Source organism: Hyla sarda, chromosome 9, assembly GCF_029499605.1.
Source record: "Hyla sarda isolate aHylSar1 chromosome 9, aHylSar1.hap1, whole genome shotgun sequence".
Classification (NCBI taxonomy): domain Eukaryota; kingdom Metazoa; phylum Chordata; class Amphibia; order Anura; family Hylidae; genus Hyla; species Hyla sarda.
Window position 1 is genome coordinate 150,483,312 of NC_079197.1, and position 20,676 is coordinate 150,503,987.

The following is a 20,676-nucleotide window of genomic DNA, read 5'->3' on the forward strand; positions in this document are numbered from 1 at the left end:
TATCCTCCATCTCCCCATCACTGGAAGGTAACGCCACTTGATAGGGCTCTGGGTAGCTATCTTGGGGGGGCTGGGGGTCACATGCACCAGGGGCAGCATCCCCCTCACTCTCCACAGCTTCACCTGACTCTCCATCACCTTCCTCCTCTCCATCTTCCTCCTCACTGCTGTCCTCATGGCTGTCTGCACATGCATGCGGGTTTTTAAATCTTTCATTGTTAGTAAGTTTTTCCTTAAAGAACCCTGCATCCTCAGCAATGTTCCTTCTGGCCTCCTCCACCTCAGCCACCTTTGCCTTAAGAGCCCGCACCTGAGCAGTAAACTTCTGCCTCTTACCTGCAGAGGCATTGTCAGCCTGGTAGCGTGAAAACTTCAGGTCTTCCCTCAGGCTCCTAAGTTTTCTTCCCAACTCTTCATACTCCGCCATCTTGGATTGGATCCGTGACCCATACATCTCCAGAGACTCCCTTGGACCCCGTACCCCCCATTGCTGGGGTTCAGGGGTAGCAGAAGGTCCGCTGTTCTTGGCTGTAGCCTTGCGTCCTTCGGGTTTGGACGGGGGAGCGGGCTCCGCATTTCTGCGGGCCCTGCTGGAACGCCTCACCCCGACCTTGGAACCGGCTGTAGATGCTATCTTCCCCCCTCTCGCCAGCCGGGAACGAGAGGTAGAAGCCCGAGACTCCCTTGGCTCCATGCAGGAAAGCTCTCCCCAGGGGCCTGCCACACCCCTGGGAAGGCAGGTGAAAAACGCTGCTTCTCTCTGTGTGGAAGTCTGGAGCTCAAAGGAGACACACCCGACAACTTCACACACTGAAACTGCTGTGTTCAGAGGATGTGCTCTCTGCTGACACCTCTGTCCATGTCAGGAGCTGTCCAGATTAGGAGCAAATCCCCATAGCAAACCTATCCTGCACTGGACAATTCCTGAAATGGACAGAGGTGTCAGCAGAGAGCACTGTGGTCAGACTGAAAAGAACAACTCAACTTCCTTTGGAGCATACAGCAGCTGATAAGTACTGGAAGGATTAAGATTTTTTAATTGAAGTCATTTACAAATCTGTTTAACTGCCAGGCACCTGTTTAATTAATTTTTTTTTTTTCAAGGCAGTGCCCCTTTAATTCTGATCAGAATATTCGTATGGGCATGGGTGCATGGATCCCAAGGCATCATAGTATAACACCAAGGTAAATAAACTTCAGGCAGATTAATCTGTCCAGTTGGGAAGCAGAAGTGATTGTTATCAATTTCACCTGCTTTGGCGCAAATGAAAGTGACAACAGGTGCACTGGAGGCAACAGCAAGACAACCCCCCCCAAAAAAAAGGGCCACAATTGCTCTCCCTTGATCCTGACAGATTGTTCTCTAGTTTTGTATTTTGTTAGTGTCCTTGTTACATATGTTCTGGTGTAAGAAGGCTTGCTGCGTCTGCCAACACAGTCTCAACAACTGAACAGATACCAGGACAAGGGCCGTTACACAAGGAAAGCTTTGCAGAGACATAGTAGGGCACAGCACCTGTGGCTACTCCTGCATTGCTGTGCGAGAAGGTACAAAAAAGCAATCGGCAGCAAGAAACATGGTACGGAGCACTCACCCAGTCACTTCTTTAATGGCAGTCTCTGAACGTTGTCATCTTCGGATAGGAGCGGGGAGGCGGTAGATGGAACGGGGGGGGTGGGGGAGTTCATCTACTGCCTCCCCGCTCCTATCCGAAGATGACAACGTTCAGAGACTGCCATTAAATAAATGCCCGGGTGAGTGCTCCATACCATGTTTCTTGTTGCCGATTGATGTGAAGGTTTCTTTCCTTTCATGAGTATCACCTCCATACCTTCCTCTCCCGGTGTTTCAATATGTCCTGTGTTGCCTAGATCCATTGTTTGTGCAGGAATAAGTGTCAGTGAGTGTCTTGATGAAGTAAGGTACAAAAAATGCGGAGCCAGAGCCCTACAAAATTACCTCCAGTCGGGGCCAGACGTGCATGGTTCTAGCCAAACTGTCAGGATCCGAATCCATGAGGGTGATAAAGGCCTGACATCATCAAGTAGGACCTGTGCTCACAGCCCAGCACTGCACAGCTTGGTTGACATTCTCGAGAGGACACCGGATGTGAAAGATTGTGGAGAGGCCATGGTTAATGTTATGCTTTCTGCAATATCATCCAGCCTGAGCAGTTTGGTTGATCAGTCAGTGATGGTCTGGGGAGGAATACCTTTGGAGGGTTGCACAAACCTCCATGGGATAACCAGACTGCTGCCATGTGCTGGGATGAAGCCCTGGGTTCCTCCTGGTGCAGGACAATGCCCAGCCTCATGTGTGAGTGTGTGGGCAGTTCCTGGATGATGAAGGCATTGATGCCATTGACTGCCAATCAATGGTTCATCGAAATCCGATGTCTGACTTAGGTGCTCTCTTAGGCCGACATTTATCATTGTCTTTAGACAGTTTTTTTGTGTCTAGAAAATGCGCAAAAAAGGCGCAAGCCAAGGGTTTATTTGCGCCATTTTTGTGCCTTTTGGTTTACACATTTCTGCTGATTTTGAGTTGCAATCCACAGATTTTGGCAATACACATGATATGGAAGGGTTTTATCAACTGCCCCTTTTTGTGAAAAGGTGCAAAAAAGGCACAAAGCCACCGAAAAGTCTCTAAAACTACACCAGCCCAGACTTAGTTTAGCTTTTTGGTGTATGTGAAGAGAGAAATTTCAGAAAATATGACCTGCGCAAAAGTTATCAAATGCTCTGTGACCATTTAATAAATTTGGTGCTCCTACACATTACCAGCACACAAAAAAAGGTGTAAAAAATGCTTTACTTACACCTACAAGGATAAATGCTTCACTTACACCTACAATGATAAATGCTTCACTTACACTTACAATGATAAATGCTTCACTTACACCTACAATGATAAATGCTTCACTTACACTTACAATGATAAATGCTTCACTTACACCTACAATGATAAATGCTTCACTTACACTTACAATGATAAATGCTTCACTTACAGCTACAATGATAAATGCTTCACTTACACCTACAATGATAAATGCTTCACTTACACCTACAATGATAAATGCTTCACTTACACCTACAATGATAAATGCCGGCCTTAGTGTAGAAGAAAAACCTTAGTGGTACTTGCACTTTGTATATCCTAAGGCACTCACCCACACAGTGCTGATCGACCCTCTCCCCCTCATAGCCCTGGTCACACAGGCATTGGTAGGCTCCCACTAGATTGAGGCACAAGGCATGCTCCCCGCAGACTGTCTTATTTAGACATTCGTTGATATCTGACACATGAACATACCCGGTGTTAGGACGCAACAATCATACCGGCCTTTTTTTCAGTTTTCAATTGTTAGATGATAAAGCCGCAGTCATACCACTGTTTTAACACTAATAGGTTGCATATATTTATACTTACTGTGCAAATAGTTTATGAAACTAATACTTTCAGATGTCTACTTTATTTTGAAAGCATTTTTATATTAACATTTTAAATGAATTAGAAGCCTAACAATTTTTTTTTGAAATTTTCTAAATTTAAAAAATTGTGAAAAGTACATAGTTTTTTCATGAGCTATGCAAGGTTTGTATATTTATTTTTTGTATATTGTGTCAGAAAATGAGGAAAAGCGCCCCATATTTGATTACGCTGTTCATTCCGTTTTCGGTAATAAACATGGTGGGACCCAAAAGAAGAGGAGCGCCATTTGGCTTACAGGATATCATAATACAAATTATCTTACAAAGCATTCTAACTGTCAGAACAATACTGCACCCCATAAGTGACCCCATTTTTGAAACTATACCCCCTAAGGTATTCACCTAGGGCAAAAGTGAGTACGTGGAGCCCTTATTGTGTGGCTAGAATTATTTCAGTCAGTGGAAAAAATGTAAATTTGCTTTTTTTCCCACAAATTCTTTATTTGTGGAACATCATTTTGGTAAGTCGCTTCTGAAATTGAGGAAATACGCCCCACATTTTATCACGCTGTTCGTCCCAGGCTGGGCAGTACCCCCACTTATCTATATCTGGTTGCCTGACTGCCTGGTAGGACCAAGAAGGAGAGGAGCCCGCTTTGGCTTTCAGGGCATATTTATATGAATTATAGACCCACTCCATGCCTGCAAAGGATCGGAGCTGGCAGAACGATACTGCACCCCTACAAGTGACCCCATGTGGACTGCAAGACTTTTGTCTTAGAAGGAAATATGTATCAGCTGGACCAGGGACCATTCTGATTGGTCCTTGGTCGGCGAGCAGTGACAGCTAAAGGTCCTGATGGATATGTCTGTCATGTTGTGGGAATAAGCCATGGGGGCTCTATCAAACTCCTTACAGCTCGCGGTAGCTTCCGACCGCGGCTGTAAGGGTTAAACTGTTGGGACCGAAGTTTACTTCGGTCCCGACAGTGTGGCAGAATCCTGGCTGTGTGTTACAGCCGAGTCCCTGCCACAATCTAAGGGGTACACTGGGCAGTACCCACAAGAACCATGGACGTGTATACTCGTCCATGTGCGGGAATGTGCATCTCCCTGGACGTGTGTACACATCTATGGTCATTAAGAGGTTAAGATGTCTGATTGGGGGGGGGGGGGGGAATTCCGGCTGCTGAGACCCCCACAATATCCAGGCCAGCACCACAGCGTTCTGAATACGGAAGCTTGGAACTTCTGTGTTTCTGATGTAACGCCACGCTCCCTCCATTCATGTCTATTGGAGGGGGCATGGTGGCTAGTACATAGCCGTCGCGCCTCCTACCATAGACATGAATGGAGGGGGATCGAGGGCTGTGGTCGCCCGTCATTAGGCAAGGAGCGGAGTTTGCTCCGTGCACCAGATGACTAGGGTGCTTCGCTGGAGATCGCAGGAGGTCCTAGCGGCGGGACCCCCCGCGATCCATATAGGGGATAAGGTGTTAAGGGGCGGAGTACCTCTTTAACCATTTCAGCCTATCAAATTAATAGCACGGGTGCTCACCAGTACAGTCTCCAGACGTAGACAGCTGATACCCGGGCTCGCAGTCACTGATGCATTTGTAGGATCCTGGTGTGTTCTGACATCTCATTGATCCACATAATGAATCTCCATATTCCAAACACTCATCTATATCTAGAATAAAAAGAAAACACAAGCGTTACCCATCTCAACCCACTTTATTTAGTCTAGCAAGGCAGTACTGTAGATTAGACATTGCTTAACTAGAAAACAGCAACAATGGGCAAACATAAGAACAGTTTCTTGTGCTACGGATTGTGAAATTTCAAAAAAAAAATCGAATTGTATGGTTCTGGGTTCATGACACTTCATTTGCGGCCTTTGATTTCCTGCATAGACATTTCAGACAGTCGTGTCCTTTAGAGATTTGTCCACTTTAGATAGTGAGCGTCCTGATCAAAAGCCGATCACAGTGTGTCCTGGTGCCGGGAGTCCAAGCAGATGTTATGCTGTTATCTGTAAGGAAACTTGCCAACAAATGTTTATCCCCCCCTATAGCGCCTCCAGAGGAGAACTAGAGCATTGACAATCAATATCAAGCAATTCTCATTGACAATCAATATCAGTGGTTTCAAACTGTGGACCTCCAGATGTTGCAAAACTTCAACTCCCAGCATGCCCGGACAGCCAACGGCTGTCCGGGCATGCTGGGAGTTGAAGTTTTGCAACATCTGGAGGGTGACAGTTTGAGACCACTAATCCATTTAACCACAGTGCTCTCTGCTGACACCTCTGTCCATTTTAAGGAACTTTCCAGAGCAGGAGCAAATCCCCATAGCAAACCTCTCCTGCTTGGTCAGGACAGAGGTGTCAGCAGAGAGCACAGTGGTCAGACAGAAAGGAAGTTCAAAAAGAAAAGGACTTCCTCTGTATTATACAGCAGCTGATAAGTACTGGAAGGATTAAGATTTTTAAATAGCAGTAATTTACAAATCTGTTTAACTTTCTGGCACCAGTTGATTTAAAAAAAAGAAAATGTTTTCCAATGGAGTACCCCTTTAATACAAAGCAGGCTGCAACATTCATTACAGAGCTAGAATCAATGCTTCTAGAAAAAATTTTAGGCAACGCAAATCCGCATGCAGAGAGCCCTTTGATCCCTAATATAGACCCATATAGACTTGCTGTATAGGGTGGTTGCATATAGCGGTCTGAGCCTTTAAAGTATCAAGTAAAAGGTTATAATATAAACCTAGACATTATGAAGGAATAAATATAGTCTACACACTGCTCCGAAGAGAAGATGAAAACAGAAAATCACGAGCACAGTGCTCTCTGCTGACATCTCTGTCCATTTTAAGAACTGTCCAGAGTAGGAGAAAATCCCCATAGAAAACATATGCTGCTCTGGACAGTTCCTAAAATGGACAAAAGTATCAGCAGAGAGCACTGTGCTTGTGATGTCAGCAGAGAGCTCTGTGTTCCAAAAAGAAAAGAATTTCCTCTGTAGTATTCAGCAGCTAATAAGTACTGGAAGGATTAAGATTTTTTTAATAGAAGTAATTTAGAAATCTGTTTAACTTTCTGGCACCAGTTGATTTAAAAAAAAAAGTTTTCCACCGGAGTACCCCCTTTAAAAGGAGTAGTCCAGTGGTGAGCAACTTATCCCCTATCCTAAGGTTAGGGGATACGTTGCAGATCGCTGGGGGTCCGACCGCTGGGGCCCCCCGCGATCTCCTGTACGGAGCCCCAACAGCCCGCGGGAAGGGGGCGTGTCGACCTCCGCACGAAGTGGCGGCCGACACGCCCCCTCAATACAACTCTATGGCAGAGCCGAAGCGCTGCCTTTGGCAATCTCCCTCCCTGCCACAGCGATGTATTGAGGGGGCGTGTCGGCCGCCGCTTTGTGCGGTGGTCGACACCTGCTATCTGGCCGGAGAGACTGGCCCCCCGTACAGAGAGATCGCAGGGGGCCCCAGCGGTCGGACCCCCCCCGCGATCTCAAACTTATCCCCTATCCTTAGGATAGGGGATAAGTTTTTCACCACTGGACTACCCCTTTAAGGGGAAGTATTGATAGACCTCTAGACTGATTTTTTGTCTTTTCAGTAAGCCTCTTTTTTTGCTAAATGTAACGTAGACGTAACATACCTATGCAATGCTGGCCCTCGCTAATCAACTCATGACCCCAGCTGCATGTACATCGGTAGGAGCCAATAAGGTTCTCACAAACTGCATTGTCTCCACAGATTGTCGAGTTATTTGCACATTCATTGACATCTATAGAAAGAAGAATACATTCAGTATACTGTACTTTATTGGTAAATTTGAATATAAGTGAATAAGTGCAGTAAAGAATATTTCCAATGTAGAGTATGCAAAAAAGACGGCACTCACCATATTGTAGTGAAGACTTTTTAAAGGGGTACTCCGGTGGAAAACTAATTTTCTTAATCAGCTGGTGCCAGAAAGTTAAACAGAGTTGTAAATGACTTCTATTTAAAAATCTTAATCCTTCCAGTACTTATCAGCTGCTGTATGCTACAGAGGAAGTTCTTTTCTTTTTGAATTTCTTTTCTGTCTGACCACGGTGCTCTCTGCTGCCACCTCTGTCCGTGTCAGGAACTTTCCAGGAGTTAATCCCCCATAGCAAACCTCTCCTGCTCTGGACAGTTCCTGAGATGGACAGAGGAGTCAGCAGAGAGCCCTGTGGTCAGACAGAAAAGAAATTCAAAAAGAAAAGAAATTCCTGTGGAAATTCCAAGTACTGGAAGGATTAAGATTTTGAAATAGAAGTAATTTATAAATCTGTTTAACTTTCTGGCAACAGTTCATTTAAAAAAAAAAAAATTTTCCACCGGAGTACCCCTTTAATGCAGCGGTTGGTGCATAATAGACATCCAGCGGCAGAGACTGTAAGGACGGGGGGTACACGGGACAGACTGTTTCACGCGTGTCGCGTGAAACAGTCTGTCCCGTGTACCCCCGTCCTCACCGTCTCTGCCTCCAGATGTCTATTATGCACCGACCGCTGCATTAAAAAGTCTTCACTACGGTATGGTAAGTGCCGTCTTCTTTGCATACTCTTCATTGGAAGTTTTATGTACTTTATAGACAGAACACCACAGAGATACTTAGCAGGTGCGGATTTGACTTGTGGGGTTATCCAGGAAAAAAACTTTATTTTTTTTATATATCAACTGGCTCCAGAAAGTTAAATTACTTCTATTAAAAAATCTTAATCCTTTCAGTACTTATGAGCTTCTGAAGTTGAGTTGTTCTTTTCTGTCTAAGTGCTCTCTGATGACACGTGTCTCGGGAACCGCCCAGTTTAGAAGCAAATCCCCATAGCAAACCTCTTCTAAACTGGTCGGTTCCCGAGACACGTGTCATCAGAGAGCACTTAGACGGAAAAGAACAACCTTAACTTCAGAAGCTCATAAGTACTGAAAGGATTAAGATTTTTTAATAGAAGTAATTTACAAATCTGTTTAACTTTCTGGAGCCAGTTGATCTATATAAAAAAAGTTTTTTCCTGGATAACCCCTTTAAGCATATACGAATACCTAGTGGCGTCAGTGCCGAAGCGGTTTCTTTATCTCTTTACGTGCAGTAATGAATATTATTTCTCTTTTCTGCTTGGTTCCTCCATTTGTGACAATCAGAGCTCTGCATCCATTGAAATGACTCAATTCTTACCTGCACAGTCACCGGAGCTTGTTACTCTATATCCACTATCGCAGGATGCAATACACCTATAAGACCCAAGTGTATTTTCACAGGTTTGTGTCCCGCAGATGGCTGCTCCTCGCTCCTGGCATTCATCAATATCTGATGGGTGAAATATTTATTATGGTTAGGTAACAGCACATCCAATTGATAATTTATCCACCCTGTTGGGAGGACCACCCATCTCACCTATACAGTTGGTGTTGTCAGGACTGGCTCTTAACCCAGTTGGACAAACGCATTGGAAGGATCCCATTGTGTTGGTGCAGCGCCCTCCTTGGCAGAAGGTGCCTGTCTGACATTCATCCTTATCTAGAATGCGTAAAAATACATTTATGATAATGAACCAACAAATGGAATGTCTCTGATTATAAATAATTCATGGCTTGCATGTACTACATATGCTTGCCCCATAATAGTGGATGGATATACCTATCGTGGCTAAAGTTTCTGAACTTACCAACACATGATGAACCATCGGGGGAAGTAGCATATCCCTCCGCACATACACATCTGTAAGAACCTTCTGTGTTCTGGCACTCGCCACGAGGGAAACAGAAGTCTCCTTCTAGACATTCATTAATATCTGCAATAGATATGGTGTATGGTAAAGGAGCATTCACATTTACCTTCAAATCGTACCGATCTGTATGCCAAGTCGTATCCATTGACTTCCATTCAGTAATCATAGCCAACACATGCATCAGTTTTGATCGGCACGATTTTAGATTGGGGGTAAAATCGTGATGGACCACGATTTTTCGCCCAGATTCAAAATCGGATCAAAGTCGTGTCCAATTTTTTTAATTATTATGGCCTATGGAAATCATATTGAATTGTGTGATTTATCGCACATGATTTAATTTTACACTTGCGCAGTAGCGTCTTTAAATAAACTTTATTGCCCTTGATATACATATAATTTTCCAAACATGATCAGATTTTTTTCCAAAAAATCGGATGACATTTTCAGCTGTATAAATTTTTTTGTACGATTTTAAATCGGATAACAAATTTTTGTTTTTAAATACGATTGTATAAGACTTCAGGTAATCAGATTGTGTCCGATTTTACTGTCTGTCAATCGGATGGTAAAATTGTTACTAAGGCTGCATTCACATCACGATTTCTCCATCCATTAAAAAATCGGATCCATTACACACATCCGATTTGATCAGCATCCGATTTCACACGATCTTTGTTCGGGTCTGAAATCGCGGTTGACCACGATTTCAGACCTGAACAAAAATCATGTGAAATCGGATGCGGATCAAATCGGATGAGTGCAATGGATCCGATTTTTTAATGGAGGTCAATGGATCCGACTTTGTATACGATTTCATACGATTTTAAGTTATAAAAATCGTGTACTCAGGTCGGATGGAGAAATTAAAGAAATCGTGATGTGAATGCAGCCTAAGTAAGTAATGGTGGTTGATAGGTCCCACAGGGTTTCAGTTTTTATGATGGGCTTTCCTTAGGATAAACCATCAATAATTGATCTCTGCAAATTCGACCTCTGGCACCATTGCTGATAGGCACAATAATGGTCCTCCTTCATGGGTTAGTCAGGCTCATTGGAATGGGGCCTGTGCCTGGTATTGCAGCTTATCCCATTCAAGTTAATTTAATTTGCTTAGGTTGGAAGAATTTTCCTGGTAAACCTGCTCATCTGGTTCACTTGCTGTCGTTTGACAAAGTGGATGCGGCACTAACTTAACCAATGTGACATCCCGTAAGTTAGATCCTAACTTAAAGGGGTACTCTGGAGGAAACAAATTCTCTCATATCAACTAATACCAGAAAGTTTGTAATATCTGCACCTGGCTAGTCTGTGCTGATGCTCCCTGGTCTGGTAAGGCCATATTACGGAATTTCTGGGCGAAATTCCACATTGGAATTCCACCGGAGATCCCGCAGCAGCAAATTCCCATTGTATTCATTGTGATTCTGCTGCGCTGTGCCCACAGTGGAATTTCCGTGTACACAAAAAGAATGAACCTGTCTATTCTTTCTGCGGAATCCACACAGAATGCATTGCCACCTATGAGACAGTGCATTCCTGTGCGGTCCTAGTGCCGGCATATCATGCTGGCGCCCGCAGTCTGCGGAATGTCTGCACAGAGATTTTTTGTGGGGACATTCTGGATGTGTGAACATAGCCTATGGGTTACAGATCCCAGCCATTGAGCTCAGCGGGTGGGTTATTTAATCCCAGCTCAGCTTGTATCCAGTTCTGCTGATTTTTAGTCTCCCCTTGTCTGTGTGTGTTTATGCACATTGCACGTTGTGTTTGCCATGGATTTCTGTCATGTTATGATTTGGCTTTGTTATATATTCTGATATTCTTGTTACTATGTGTATCTGGTCAGGTTTAGTCTGTCCTGTTAGTATATTGTTATGTTTTCTTTGTTGGTGTGTGTTCACACCTGTTTTTAGTATCTGTTTAGTATCTGTACCGGTCTTTAGATGTTTTAGATTTTGAATTTCTTCCAAGGCTAGTTCATGTTCACACAGTGGTGTGCCCCCTTTAGCTTGGAGCCTATTTGGATTTGGTATTTATGTCCCTCCATGATTGGAGTTTGGGTATGTAGTGTTGTCCGATTCTTCCTATGGTTAGAACGGTTTCCTGAGCTTCGATTTATCCCTAACATAGGAGCCAGTTTGTTTGCTAGTGTGTATGTTGTTCTTGGTCCGTGTCCAGATCAGTGGGTCTTTGAGTGTTTTTTGTGCCTGATCTTGTTATTCTATTATTTGCATATAGTTACTGTCTTCAGTCTAACCTTATTCATCCCCTGCATCCCTGGATATATCTCGCTGTATATAATTTGTTTTTTAGGCTGTTGGCTGTATGCTATATTCCTGATACTTTTTTCCCATGATGTCTGTTTTGTGCTACTTTGTATTCCAGTTGTATTCTGTATTATTTATTGGTTTATTGACTGCGTCTCCAACTTGTGTTTACCATGACAACCGTGCACTTTAAATAGAAAGGGACAAGGCGCCCAGTTGTTAGCCGCTGTTAGGGCAGTTGAGCAATGAGGCATGGAAAGAGGTTTAGAGTCAGCTAGGGCTTACTCTTCCCTGCCCTACGCGATGTGACATGGAGCTCAACCATGTCCATGTCAGGAACTGTCCAGTGCCGGAGCAAATCCCTACAGGAACCTCTCCTGCTCCGGACAGTTAACGACACAGACAGAGGTGTCAGCAGAGAGCACTATGGTCAGACTGGAAAGAACTACACAACTTCCTCTGAAGCATACAGCAGCTGATAAGTACTGGAAGGACTAAGATTTATATATATATATATATATATATATATATATATATATATATATAGAAGTAATTTACAAATCTGTGAAACTTTCTGGCACCAGTTGATTTGAACACATTTTTTTAACTCCCCTTTAATTCCCAGCAATTTGAGATTAGAATGTTAGGAGATATGAAACCTGAATGGACTGTCTGCCAGGCCCCATACATTTTTGGCAAAACCCATTTGGATCTGTCAACAAAAATCTATGGTCAGCAAAAGGTCTTTAGACTAGGATTAATAGAAGCAGAATATTGTACATAGACAACATGAAAGGCAACATGAAATCTGACCTGTGCACTGGGTTCTGTCACTGCTCAGCCTGAATCCTGGTGCACATTCACATTGGTAAGAGCCATCAGTGTTGATACACCTTCCATTACGCCCACATGAAGACTCAGTCAGGCACTCATTGATATCTAGACAGAAGGGCGGAAATTGATTATTACACCTTCTATTTTTTTTCATGAATACCTTCAAGTTATGTTAAAGGGGTATTCCGGGCAATTTTTTTTATCCCCTATCCAAAGGATAGGGGATAAGATGTCTGTTTGTGTGGGGGGGGGGGTGCGCAATCTCCCTGCAGCACCCGCATTCTATGCGGGAGCTGCGTCTCCAGTTTCGAAAACCTCCGGGACTGGGGACATGACGTCATGCAACGCCCCCTCCACTCTTGTCTATTGGAGGGGGCGTGATGGCCGTCACGCCCCCTCACATAGACATGAATGCAAGGGGCGTGGCGTGATGTCATGTCCTCAGTCCCGGAATCCCGGAGGTTTCCGAAACTGGAGACGCAGCTCCCGCATAAAATGCGAGTGCTGCAGGGATATCGCGGGGGTAGGGGGGTCCCAGAGGCGGGGCCCCCATGATCAGACATCTTATCCCCTATCCTTTGGGTAGGGGATAAAAATTTTTTGCCCGGAATACCCCTTTAAATCCATTTTTCCCTTTGCTTCATATAAGGTAGCCTATGTTCAGGGTATATATTGGTTTATGCTATAATCCGCATAGACCTGCACTGGCTAGGGATTTTTAATAAATGGCTAGCCAATAGGAACTCTGCTCTAAACTGTGCAAAGCTGACGATCAAGATTAGCTGATCCAGAGCAATGGATTATTTGTGAGGCAGTTGCATAGCTACTGCCCCCCAAAAAGATTAAAAGACAGGAGAAGATAGAATTTCAGAAAGATTCCAGCTATTGGTAACAGTGAGTACACATGGAAATAATACAAAGTCACCACCAGAAGGAGATAACTCCATATAGATCTTTAGAGATATAAGTATGGAGGTCTCTCTAGTCCAGGGGAAGACTGGCAAATAAGGCAATCAGGGTGGACCCCCCACTTCCAGCACTGCAAGTTTACATGTAGCCTATTCACAGGAGACCCCTCAACCCCCCCATGCACCCACCAGACCAGGCAGGGTGCACGGGGGCCCCATGATCCTCTATTGCCCAGGGGCCCAATGATCTGTCAGTACACCCCTGCTTTAGTCTAGCAGAGGCTGCAGACAAAAGCTATGGCCGTGTGATCTAAAGCTGGAAAAGTAGTTCTGTACTAGGCCACTCTTCTGACTGGCCCAAAAGTCCTGTGGCCTTCTACTATGGTCGGCACATTACTACTAGAGATGAGCAAAGGTACATTACTTCGATTCTACACGAACCTCGCGGCTCGGCATTTGCTGACTTTTCCTGCATAAATTAGTTCAGCTTTCAGGTGCTCCGGTGGCTGGAAAAGGGGGATACAGTCCAAGGAGAGTCTCCAGCCCACCGGAGCACCTGAAAGCCTAACTAATTTATGCAGGATAAAGTCATCAACCGCCGAGCCGCGAGGTTCGTGACGAATCGAATCACTGTAAATTTGCTCATCTCTAATTACTACCTCATAGTCTAACACCATTTTATTGATGTGCACAAAAACATTACCTTTTGTAAATAGACTAAAAAGAGCAAGACACGGTACAGTTATTTAACTTATGTGACTAATGTAAGAAGTACTATGACACCCACCCACACAGCGGCGGTTCTGGAGTCTGTATCCAGCCTGGCATTGTCTGCATTGGAAGGACCCAGGTGTGTTGACACACTCTTGACCCGCACAGGCTCCCGGATTCTCACACTCATTGATATCTGTGGAGGAAGCAGAATATTACACAGATGACTATTGTTAAATACATCAGGGCTTCATATAAGAGCGCACTAAGAACCGTCCCAAAACAAGTAGCTCGGGCATCTTACCAATGCAGTCGCTGCCTTGCGGGGTCAGTCTGTAGCCAGTTGGACAAGAACAGCGGAAACTGCCAGGAGTGTTAAGGCATCTTCCAGATCCACAAGGACGTGGTGTCTGGCGACATTCATCTATATCTGTACATGAAGACATTTCATTTACTTGGGAGAAATACAAGTGCACAAACAGAAACAAATTAAGATTCAGAGAGATAAACTCCTTGTATGTACAGCACCATAGAATATCTCCGTAATACAGAAAGAAATGATAAAATGAATTAGTGCAAAAGACGGAAAGATTAGGTGTGCTTCTGTATAAAATCCAAGGCATAAAGAGGTAGAGCATGGACTCCTAGATTTCTATGGATGCCATATCTCTACTCTGTACAACACAGTCATTACGGTCATTAAAAACAACTTTTTGACATGTCAAAGTGTGGTTTTCTACCTTGAGATTGATCTGTATTTTCTGCTCAGTCTCAGAACTTCCTCCCCCACTCTGCTACACACAGCCCAGAGCATTTCAGTGTGTGATGAGCTATGATTGGCTAAGGCTGCACCCCCCCCCCCCCCCCATATGCCAGGCCAGCAGGATTCCAAATCTGTGCAGGGGATAGGGGGGGGGGGGGGGAAGGTCGGGGGCGTTGAATGTGCACAATACAAATAAAACACAGATTACTTTTTTTTTGCATATTTACCATAAGGGGTGCAATAGCAAAAATTATTTTTAATGATAGTGCCCATTTAAATAACTGCAGGAGAAGCAGGCGACGTAGAATTCTATTGAGAGAAATGTGTGGATCTTCTGGTCGGACTAGGAGAGGGAGCACAATGCCGCCCACTTCCTCAGTTAATAACACCGGGTGCGATCATCAACTTTTGATATGTGTAAATGACCTGTCAAAAGTTGTTCTTAGTGACAGAAATGCTTCAAATGGGTATTTATATCTCATATCACTAGGGCATGCCATCACTTTATGATCAGTCGGGTCTGACCTCTAGGAGCCCCCACTGTTTTGTGCAGGGCACCACAACCATCCATGTGAATTGGGACTGCTCTTTACAGTAAATGGAAACAAGGTGCACCAGCAAACATCCAGTGTAGACACAGATGACAAAGGACCCCCATGCAAGAACAATCCATAGGCCTCTTGATCTCTGATAATTCATGACAAAGCCCTCCATATGTCTCTCTAACAAGACACCTAATAGGGCTGTACAGAACATATGCACATGTGGTGTCGGGTGAGGGTAATGTGCAATTAACCTTTTTGTGATGCCAGGGTGTGGTTAACCTATACTCCACCCAAGGTTGAGCCAGCTTCTCCTGGGCAGGCACGGGGCAATAAGTACTCCGATGCAAGGTTAAGGAAAAAAATGACTTTATTGAGGCAGGATAGATGATAAAATCCATTAAGCTTAGATTGGTATAAAGAGGGGTGAAGGGTGAACCTTGGAAGCTTTATGCTAGGACTTCTAGTTGATTGTGCTGTGTATGACTGACTTGCTGTATGGCAACTCATGCTTGACTTTAGTGACTTGTATGTCTGACTTGACTGACTTGACTTGAATCCCTGAGACTTAAAGGGGTTCTCCACCATAAGGTGATTTTAGTACGTACCTGGCAGACAGTAATGGACATGCTTAGGAAGGATCTGCGCTTGTCTTGGGGCTAAATAGCTATGTCATGAGATTACCATGGAACAGGATACGGGAAGAAAAAAGAACTTTTGTGCCAGCGCTGTTCGGATGGTCAGATGGTCAATGATGCTGCCAAATGTATAATCCAACGATATTTCATTGAGACACATACATTTGGGGGTGATACACGGACAAGACGCGTTTCGGGAGGGAGCCCCGGAGGGAGCCCTCCCTTTCTCAATTGTGGATGTATGTGGTAGACCCGGCCACTACCCGCAGGCTGCAGCTCCGGATTATCTACCAGCACCCCAACACGGAGGGGTTACATGCATGAACCCAAGGTTCACGTAAGGTGAGCATATTACCTGCTGCTTTACTCACAACGTGACCTGTCGCAATTACACGAGGCGCTCTCCTCCATTTTTTTTTTCATTTCCATGAGATTACCATAACACTGTGGCTAGCTTTTTGTGAACTTTTATTTCCTGTTTGACTTAGGTTTTTTTTTTACTACAAATCCCACAATTCCATTTTCCTCCCTCCCACACATCAGCCACCCCACCCATTGAAACATAAATGAGCTGCATCCATTCAAACGACCTGTGGTTTTCAATCAGGGTGCCTACAGCTGTTGCATTAGTTGCAGAGTGATCTCTCTCCCACCAAGCGATCCCTCCACCCATTGAAGCAGACAGGCTCCCTGTCATCAGCTGACTAGTGAGTCAGGTCTCGGCCGCATTGCAACCTGGGAAAAATCCGAGATAACAGTCATTTTGTATGCTGGTGAAAATAAATATTGGAGTGAAAATCACTCCAAAATTGGAGTGAATTGTGAGAAAACCGCAGGTACAGACACTATATTATGAACTATACTAACTTTACAGCCCCTGTAGCACAGTCAGATAAAAAAAAAATCCTGGAATACCCCTTTAAGTGCTTACCGCTAGGCTTGACTTTAAGGCTAGGTTTCCACTTGGTTTTTTTTCTGGCAGTTTTTGGAAAACTGCCAATGCAGTTTTTGAGCCAAATTCAGAAGTGGATCCATCAGGGAGGAGAAGTGTATGTCCTTCCTTTATATGTCCTATTCCTTTTGAATACATTTCTGGCTTTGGCTCAATAACTGCAGTGCCAGTTTTCCAAAAACTGCCAGAAAAAAACCAAGTGGAAACCTAGCCTTACCTTGGTGCAGGGTTTATGACTTAGACGATGCAAGGTTGCAGGATTAGACTTGAGGCCTCCTCAGAACACCTCACAGACTCACTTCAGACTTCTCCAAACTGTACCTCAGCATAAACTGCACTAGTCTGCAGAACTGAACTCTGAACTTCTACCACACTATATAAGGGGCAGATTTGGAGCATTCCCATTGGGCAGATAAGTCACATGGTTCACCTTATGTGTATGTGTATCCTGTGATGTTACGCATCTATAATTAATTATGCTAATTAGCATGGCTGGTATTTTTTTTTGCAAGAAAGGTGGCAACCCTACTCCCAATGCGAGAATATTTTAACACTCTCATGTCTGGTGTCCATTCCTTTAGTACCTATTCTATCTTTTGTAACGCCAGGGTAATCCGGCCTTACTCATAACCATTGTCTGAATAATGGAGGAGACAGGTCTCAAAACAATGGGGGAGATTCATCAAAACCTGTGCAGAGAAAAACTTGCCCAGTTGCCCATAGCAACCAATCAGATCGCTTCTTTCATTTTGCACAGGCCTTTTCAAAAATGAAAGCAGCGATCTGATTGGTTGCTATGGGCAACTCAGCAACTTTTCCTGTGGACAGGTTTTGATAAATCTCTCCAAATCTCCCCAAATACAGACTCGTGTACCTCACAGCTTGCTACTTTCACATACCTTGACAATCAGTGCCCTGAGGGGTGGCAGTAAACCCAGCAGGACACACACATCGGTAACTTCCAGGGGTGTTCTCACATCGACCATTCAAACACAGGCGTCTGGGAGTCAGGCGACACTCATCAATGTCTTTGGAAGACAAAATACATCATATATAAATATACACACACATATATATATATATAGCATTTCCTTTACTGCATCTATCCCAGCTTTTTGCCCTGTACTTACATTGCCAGCAGGAATAACAGAGGAATAAGATGCTCTATTACCCTGGAGGGTAAATACACGCCATTTGTTATCAGGCAAGGGTTCAGCCAATCAGACTAAAATCGTATTTATTGGCTCATCACTTCCTTTTGCCTTGATAAAATCATCGTTCGTTGGCCACACAGGGGATGTGCGACTGACAAATGATTGAATCGGAGGGCTGCACAATGGTGCCCTTTTTTGCGCGATGGTTGAGCCTTATAATAGGCTCTTTAAAGGGTTACTCTGCACCCCAGCGTCCAGAACATTGAGTTCCGAACGCCGTGTGCGGGCTTCCGTGTTCACGCCCGTCCCCTGGTGACGTCACGGCCTGCCTCCTCAATGAAAGTCTATGGGAAGGGGGCGCGATGGCCGTCACGCTACCACCCATAGGCTTGCATTGAGGGGGCGGGACGAGATGTCACATGACAGGGCGTGACGTCACGAGGGGGCGGGCGGGAACACGGAAGCCCGCACACATCGTTCGGGACTAAATGTTCCGGACGCTGGGTAGCGGAGTAACCCTTTAAACAAGAGATTGGCGCTTGTTAACAGCATTCATCGGCCCATATAATAGAGCCTTAAAGGGGTACTCCTGTGGAAAAGGTTTTTTTTTTAAGTCAACTGTTGCCAGAAAGCTAAACAGATTTGTAAATTACTTCTATTAAAAAAATCTTAATCCTTCCAGTTCTTATCAGCTGCTGTATGCTCCAGAGGAAGTTCTTTTCTTTTTGAAATTCTTTCCACTCTGACCACAGTGCTCTCTGCTGACACCTCTGTCCATGTCAGGAACTGTCCAGAGCAGGAGAGGTTTGCTATGGGGACTTGTTCTTACTCTGGACCTAAAATGGACAGAGGTCAGACAGAAAGGAAATTCAAAAAGAAAAGAACATCCTGTGGAGCATACAGCAGCTGATAAGCACTGGAAGGATTAAGATTTTTTTTTTAATAGAAGTAATTTACAAATCTGTTTAACTTTCTGGCATCAGTTGATTAAAAAAAAAAAAAAAAAAACAATTTTGTTTTCCACCAGAGTACCCCTTTTAGGCTAGGATTCCACTTGGTTTTTTTCTGGCAGTTTTTGGAAAACTGCCAGTGCAATTTTTGAGCCAAAGTCAGAAGTGGATCCATAAGGGAGAAGAAGTATATGTTCTTCCTTTATATGTCCTATTCCTTTTGAGTACACTTCTGACTTTGGCTCAAAAACTGCACTGGCAGATATCCAAAAACTGCCAGAAAAAAAATCCAAGTGGAAACTCTACCTAACACAATGCAAATTTCTAAGGAAAATGATAAATTTCTGCAATTTAATTTATGCAATGACCATAATATCTCCATAAATTAGTTACCCCTATGATTGTAATACATTACCTACACACGTGTTGCCTTGAGCATTAAGACTAAAGCCTGATGGGCAGACACAGCGGTAGCTGCCAGGAGTATTTTCACATCGCCCATTGGTACAGAGTTGTTGTCCACTGTTACATTCATCAATGTCTATAAGAGACAACCAGAAGTCAGAAATATCAGCTACCTAAAGGGGTGTTCTTAACTTTCAAAGCTATCCCTTATCCACGGGATAGGGCATAACAAGCTGATTGGTCGGTTCTACTGCTGGGAAGCCCCATAGAGAATGAGTAGAGCCCTGGCTGTGCAGATACAGTCTGCTTCATCCATTCAGGGCACAGTTTCCTCCTTTCTCATGCTTTGAGGGGGTCCCAGAAGTTAGGCCTTCACTGATCAGCTTGTTATGTGGATCCATTTTTATAGATATTGGAAAACTTTGCATGCTGGGAATACCTCTTTGATATAAATCACACAATTTTTGACCTGAAAAAAATACCACAAAAAAACTGCTCCAAAATTGTGCACTCCCAAAATGCAGAATTTGTGGCCTTATAAAAAAAAAATAAAAAAATAATCGTTTTTAGTCTTTGCGTTTTTTTTTCTTAGACGTTTTTTCCCCTGCATTTTTATCATGACAGGTCATGTGATTCATTCTTGATGTGACTCAAGGACTTTTGTTGAATAAATGGGGGAAAAATATAAATCCTAAACTTAATTGGCAGCAGGTTAGGCTTGGTTCACACCACGTTTTTGCAATACAGTTCCTGTATCAGGTTTTTGATAAAAAAAAACGAATTCCTCAAAACCGGACTAAACTGTATCAAAACGTGTGTACAAATTTTAATCCGTATACAGTTTGAAAAATGATGTCCGGCTGCATCCGTTTTTTTTTTGTTGAAAAAAACTGTATATGTTTTTAACTTTTCACTCCATTATGAATGAAGTTTTATTTGTTTGATTGAAATTCCCTCCAAAAAACTGTGCAAAGTCAAAAACCGTATGGTGAAAACCGGATGGAACTGTATGCACATACGGTTCTGTATGGTATCCATTGACTCCCATGTTAAAAAAAAAAACATATACGGTTTAATACAGTTTTTCATCTGGACCAAAAACCGTGGTAGGCCACAGTTTTCTGTTCGAAAAAAAAAAGTAAAAAGCCGTATGGTTTGAAAAACCAAGACAACCGTATACATTATGGTGCATACAGTTTTGAATGGGAAGTCTATGGGCACGGTTTTCTGTACAGTTGCATACGTTTTTTTTAATGAAACCATATAGCAAAATCGTGGTGTGAACCCACCCTTACAGAAAAGGAGCAACTGAGCAGACTGATATATAGTTTTGTAGGAGAAGAGTT

General features: G+C 43.7%; 1 protein-coding gene and 1 long non-coding RNA gene across 6 annotated transcripts in view; one reads left to right on the forward strand and one right to left on the reverse strand.

Annotated features, from left to right (window-relative positions):
- LOC130291675 (uncharacterized) overlaps positions 1 to 20,676 on the forward strand; it is a 98,431-nt gene that overhangs the window by 73,270 nt on the left and 4,485 nt on the right. The gene's annotated exons all lie outside the window — the stretch shown is intronic.
- The window catches only part of LTBP4 (latent transforming growth factor beta binding protein 4), a 259,011-nt gene that overhangs the window by 30,747 nt on the left and 207,588 nt on the right, over positions 1 to 20,676 (reverse strand). For 4 of the 5 annotated variants that reach the window (XM_056540752.1, XM_056540753.1, XM_056540749.1 and 1 more), the window contains 11 exons: positions 19,341 to 19,466; positions 17,721 to 17,849; positions 14,231 to 14,356; positions 14,003 to 14,122; positions 12,287 to 12,412; positions 9,141 to 9,266; positions 8,870 to 8,992; positions 8,651 to 8,782; positions 7,103 to 7,231; positions 4,994 to 5,125; positions 3,174 to 3,299 (listed from right to left, as the gene is read on the reverse strand). In XM_056540752.1, the coding sequence (XP_056396727.1) occupies positions 3,174 to 3,299; positions 4,994 to 5,125; positions 7,103 to 7,231; positions 8,651 to 8,782; positions 8,870 to 8,992; positions 9,141 to 9,266; positions 12,287 to 12,412; positions 14,003 to 14,122; positions 14,231 to 14,356; positions 17,721 to 17,849; positions 19,341 to 19,466 (1,395 nt within the window). The remainder of the gene's footprint in view (positions 1 to 3,173; positions 3,300 to 4,993; positions 5,126 to 7,102; positions 7,232 to 8,650; positions 8,783 to 8,869; positions 8,993 to 9,140; positions 9,267 to 12,286; positions 12,413 to 14,002; positions 14,123 to 14,230; positions 14,357 to 17,720; positions 17,850 to 19,340; positions 19,467 to 20,676) is intronic. The other variant, XM_056540750.1, reaches the window with a different exon arrangement.